The sequence below is a fragment of the Montipora foliosa genome, chromosome 11 (assembly GCF_036669935.1).
Source record: "Montipora foliosa isolate CH-2021 chromosome 11, ASM3666993v2, whole genome shotgun sequence".
In the NCBI taxonomy this organism is placed as follows: domain Eukaryota; kingdom Metazoa; phylum Cnidaria; class Anthozoa; order Scleractinia; family Acroporidae; genus Montipora; species Montipora foliosa.
The window spans coordinates 51,523,842-51,528,841 of record NC_090879.1 but is presented as its reverse complement, the minus strand read 5'-3'; the positions used below and the strand labels follow the sequence as shown (position 1 = coordinate 51,528,841).

Sequence of the window (5,000 nt, the reverse complement as noted above, 5' to 3'; positions counted from 1 at the left end):
CAGGGAGCCCATGACAAGAAGCGTACATTTTCATTCTATTTGTGGAATGGCGTTTTTACAGACCAAGTTATTTTAAGATAAATAATTTTACCGCGAAACTAGACCTTTCCAGCTAATCACAAGTCTTGCATGAGAAATTATTAATTACCCATGGGATTGAGAATAGTCACTCGTGCAAGCCAAATCTTATTTAAGTACTCTGAGACGCAAAATATGCACGAGATACACGGATTCTACAGTTCTTTTGCTCATGTGACCAGCATCCATATTAGCATACTAAAACAAAGGGAAAAAATTTCGTAAAAATAGAGTTCAATTCCCAAAAGAATATTTGGCCGTTGTTTCTTTGTTTCACTTTTCCAACATGGCCGCCGTGACGTCATGTGAATGCGATCTATATATTGGAGGAATCGGCGATGACTCAAACCTTGAAAAAAATATTACGTGTATGTTGAGTCCAGCAACAGAAGCTTGTTACAACGCGAATTCAGCATGACACTCACATGGGGAGTGGGAAAAAATCAGCTCATTTATATATATTTAGACAAATCTGATGTGAAGATCATTGAAAGACTGGGGCCATTTTTTTCAAACCAAAAAACGTGACGTTTTTCCTCCACTTTTTATTACAAGCGAAGTCGTCGCTCCTTCGTCTAGATCGCTCGAAAACGGAGCCAGTACGCAAAGGTAAGTGGCAAACCAAAACCTCACAGTGTAAAACAAATCAGTCATTGTTCTCACCGATGTAATTACTGCGTCGTATTTATGTGATACTTAATTCAGTCAATTTCAAGTTCTTAAGAGTGCAATGTACGCTTGTACCTAAACTATTTTCCCAAAGTTGATTTAACATGCAGATACGTTCAGCATCACCATCATTGACACTGCGGTGTCTGACAATTTGATATATCGAGTTTATCGGTAGTTTTTTCTCCTTTAAAGTTTTCTTTCTGCTACCAGATGATTCTCCTCTTTCCTATTTGTGCATTTTAAGCATCATTCTGTAAAACTAAATAATTAATAGGCCCAACATTCCCAGGTTGAATGATGACGAAAAATTGTATGATTACACCGTTGACCACAACAATGTGTGCACTGACGCTACTTGTGCCCGCTCTGTGTTCTGCGAATGGAAAGAGCAGCAGCGACAACAAGGTGAGAGTAGCTAACATCCCCCTGTCAACAAAATCAAGAGATGCGTTTTTGGTGTCGTAGAGTACTCTTCCATACGCTCCTGAAGGGTGGAATTGGATACACGCCAGGAACACATCAAATTGAGCCTCTAGTCCACTAATTCCTTGAGTCAATCCTTTCCCGAGTAAATTTGTTTTTAAGAACATGTTTTTCCTGTGAAAGTATCATATTTCCCTTGACGCTGAGATAGCTCTGTTTTGATTGACTTTTAAAACAGTGGGCGTGCTGAATCTCCCAAGGGAGGCGTTCTATTGGTAAATCTACTGGGGTCGACTCTTTGGCCAAGTATGGGAGACACAAGGTTCCTCTTGATGAGTTCCTGACAAGCTGATTCTTAGTGACAGAGGAAAACATCCTTGGAGTAGTTTAGAGAACTAGCACGAACTCAACCCACTTATGGCAACAATACCCCATCCCTGCTCCCCTCGAGACCACCACAACGAGTATTCCCTGTGGGTCAACCAATATAGTGTTAACTGACCCAGCCCAACAGGACTTACTTTCGATGATCACATGGGTGTTATCTTGTAAGCCTTGTCACTATAAACCCTTCGAAAACTGTCAGTTTCCCCAAAAAGAAATTTCAAGATTCCTGGGCTTGCTCCTTATTCTAAAACTTTTGAACACGCCGATTAAGGGGCCAATTGAGTTTTAAATTGTGTAACGAGGGTACCATGATGTTGCATAAGGATTAAGAGCTTTACGTACACAGTTAACGGTTGCGAAAACAAAAGTGAAACAAAGGGATGTAATCCCTCTTAACTGTCTCAATTTAGGGCACTCCTCAACAGACGTCACCGTATGGATCCTGTGCTCAAGCTGCCTGTTTCTGCGCACCGGGAATCCCAGGTATCCCGGGAAGCCCTGGTTCCGCGGGATCAGTAGGAGCTGCGGGATCACCTGGCAATCATGGACCTGAGGGACCTATGGGGCCACGAGGGATCAAAGGCGAAGAAGGTGTTCGAGGACACCCGGGTTCTAAAGGGTCTCAGGGAGCACCAGGTAAGGCAGGTCCTCCTGGAGGTAACGGTGAAGCAGGAAGCCAAGGTCCTCCTGGTCCCCCAGGTCCCAAAGGAGCTGAGGCGTCTTTCGTGCGTAACTGGAAACAGTGCGTTTTTAAGAACCTGAATGATGGCAGGGATAATGGCTTGATCAAGGTAAATAGTCACGGATTTGTCAGAATGGGCGTCACTAAAAACAATTTTCCCAAGGGTATAAATCTCGTTTGTCTAACGATGTGGTTACTTGTGTTGTAGATCGCGACGCTCAGTCAGGTAATTTGATTGATTCCTGGCTGTTTCGCACCAAAGGGACTTCATTAGTCAAGCAAACCAAACTGACCAGATCTAGATCATTATCATTAACCATATATTGAGCTAAAAGTTTACTGAATTGCAATTTAATTTTCCATTCGTTTTTTGTTTCTCGTCAATTTTCGCAGGAATGTGTTTTCAACAAGACATCTGCAAACACTGGACTTAGAGTCTTCTTCAATGGACCTCTTCGAATCCATAATTGCCATGCTTGCTGCAAGCGATGGTATTTCACTTTCAACGGCGCAGAGTGCTCCAGTCCAGCAGCCATTGATGGAGTCGTGTACATGCTACACGGGAATGGAGGCAAGAAGGATTTGCACCGTGTGCGGCAAATAGAAGGAGTATGTGAAAAAGTCCACCAGGGCATTGTGCGAGTGGGATTCTGGGTCGGTAATTGCGCTGGTTTTGGAAACGCCGATGCGTACACAGGCTGGAATTCAGTGTCCAGGATTTATGTGGAAGAATTACCTCCCCCACAGGCGTAAAATGGACCTTTTTGGTATTCTTGCTTAATTTAAGGGTACAAAGTAATGGCTGGCTGAAGACCAAGAAATCACTTTTTAACCCCGAAATAATTGATTTTCCAGAATCTTAGTATCATTTAGCAGAAAAATGCACAAGGCTAGTAAAAATATAAACGCTTAAAATACGGTGTAGTTCGCAAAGGGGATTTCATCTGACGATGGCAATGTAAAACAAATCATGTTCAAATTAATAAAGGAGGTAACGATAAAGGAATTACAATTGATTTCAGTAGTAGCTCATGCCACGGATGCATTAACTTCCATATCTCTCCTTGAAATTATTGCTCTCTCTGATAGTTTTCCCTGCGGATATCCTCTTAATAACCTATCAACGGGCAATGACTCTATTTACGTCTCATATGCATAAATGAACGCGAAGGAAATGAATCCAAAAACAACTAGGTCTGCGACAAATCATTACTCAACGTGCAGGGGGTGGTGGGGGGGGGGGGGGGGGGAACAACATGTTCACCGGTGGCTCAGTTGGTTGAGCACCGGCATCGGGCTGCCATGGGAGATCGCGAGTTCAACTCCGGCCAGACCAACACTCAGGGTCCCGCTCTAAATAACTTAGGAGAAAGTGCTGCCTTTGTAATGACATCTGCAAATGGTTAAACTTTCAAGTCTTCTCGGATAAGGACTATTTACTGTAGGACCCGTCTTACAGCCCTTTAAAGTTCATTATCCTGTGGGACGTAAAAGAACCTACACACTTGTCGCAAAGAGTAGACCATTTAGTTCCCGGTGGTGTGGTCTGTCCTCTGTGGTGTATCATGGTTGGGAGGGAAAATGCTCGGTGATACAAGCTACACCGAGCTAGTTTAAAATCCGAGGGTAAATAAACATATGAACTATGAACTATGAACTCTCCTAGTGATGAGGGCCTGATAAGAGAGTTGTTTCCGTATGGGGTTGGGAGAGTTTGATGATCCAATATTTTATTGAAGTCTCCTTGTCTTTCCCCTTTAAAGATTTTTTTCTCGTTCCCATCCTAAGTGCTTCGTGCAGATAATACACTTGTGCTATCAAGACCATTTACATGATGCTATCCTCTTCATTTACCCGAATGGTGACACGTACTATGTTGTTGTTTCATGGTCCGACAAAGATGAACGGGTGCGACTTCGCACGTATTGGCGTAGTGTTGCAACTAAGATCATCAGGAAAACCAGTTTTTCGCTTTCCTAATCACATGCAGTGTTTGAAGTTCCCTTAACTTAGTTTTCAACTTGAGTAGCTGGCGATTCTGTTGTTGCGGAACGCAAGAGAACTCGAGCGGCAAAGCCGCGAGAAGGCTCTCTCGCTTTCCAAAAAGAGCCCTTCAGCTACGCAGGCTACTTAGTTTTACCACATTAGGAGCAATTCCATTTAAATTTGAAGTTTTCTTTAGGTGGTATTGACCCACTTTCCCGTCTCGTGTGGCTTTTCTCCAAGTCCAATATTATATAAACAAGATCGTTGAGGTTAAGCTACTGTGTCAAGACAAGCCCGCCTGAGAACAACAACCTTAGAACATGCATTAACTCAAACGTCAGAAACTTCAGAATGCGTATTCGATTTTGCATCGCAGATAACAAAGAATTTTACCCATTTTTTTTGTGTCTTCTATACAAAGTTTAGCAATTTAAACTGACCAAAAGAGAAAGAAACTCCATCTTTAGGGTGACGTGAAACGAAAGTTGTCGGGAAAGCTGTGAGTCCGAGGTTAGAACATTAAAACGGTTAATCACAAAGGGGCGGTTCCAGGATTTTTCTTAGAAGGGAGTGCATCATTAAGGAATGGTGTAGCTGTAGCTGACTGTTGACGTTTTTTGCAGAATGCCAGTTGTAGTAGAAAACCACAGGTAATCTCAGGAGAGAGGGGGGGGGGGGCACCCCTTGTATCCTCCCCCTAGATCCGTCCCTGAATCAACGCTGTTTTAAATATTGATGCAGCATTTTTACAGTAGTCAGTGACCTTACTGCC

The 5,000-nt window shown here is 42.9% G+C and overlaps 1 protein-coding gene across 1 annotated transcript; it reads left to right on the top strand.

Moving 5' to 3' along the window:
• The first annotated feature begins 540 nt into the window (after window positions 1-540).
• On the top strand, window positions 541-3,248 carry LOC137977632 (collagen triple helix repeat-containing protein 1-like). Its single transcript, XM_068824921.1, has 4 exons — window positions 541-687; window positions 1,040-1,155; window positions 1,971-2,351; window positions 2,636-3,248. The coding sequence occupies exons 2-4, from the start codon at window positions 1,045-1,047 to the stop codon at window positions 2,993-2,995; spliced, it is 852 nt and encodes a 283-aa protein (XP_068681022.1). The 5' UTR covers window positions 541-687; window positions 1,040-1,044; the 3' UTR covers window positions 2,996-3,248.
• The last annotated feature ends 1,752 nt before the right edge of the window (window positions 3,249-5,000 follow it).

Bases quoted from the DNA above. Each gene is read 5' to 3' on its own strand.
- LOC137977632 (XM_068824921.1), top strand. From the start codon at position 1,045: ATGATGACGAAAAATTGTATGATTACACCGTTGACCACAACAATGTGT. The intron at 1,156-1,970 runs GTGAGAGTAGCT...GTCTCAATTTAG, and splicing joins AGAGCAGCAGCGACAACAAG to GGCACTCCTCAACAGACGTC. The intron at 2,352-2,635 runs GTAAATAGTCAC...CAATTTTCGCAG, and splicing joins GGGATAATGGCTTGATCAAG to GAATGTGTTTTCAACAAGAC.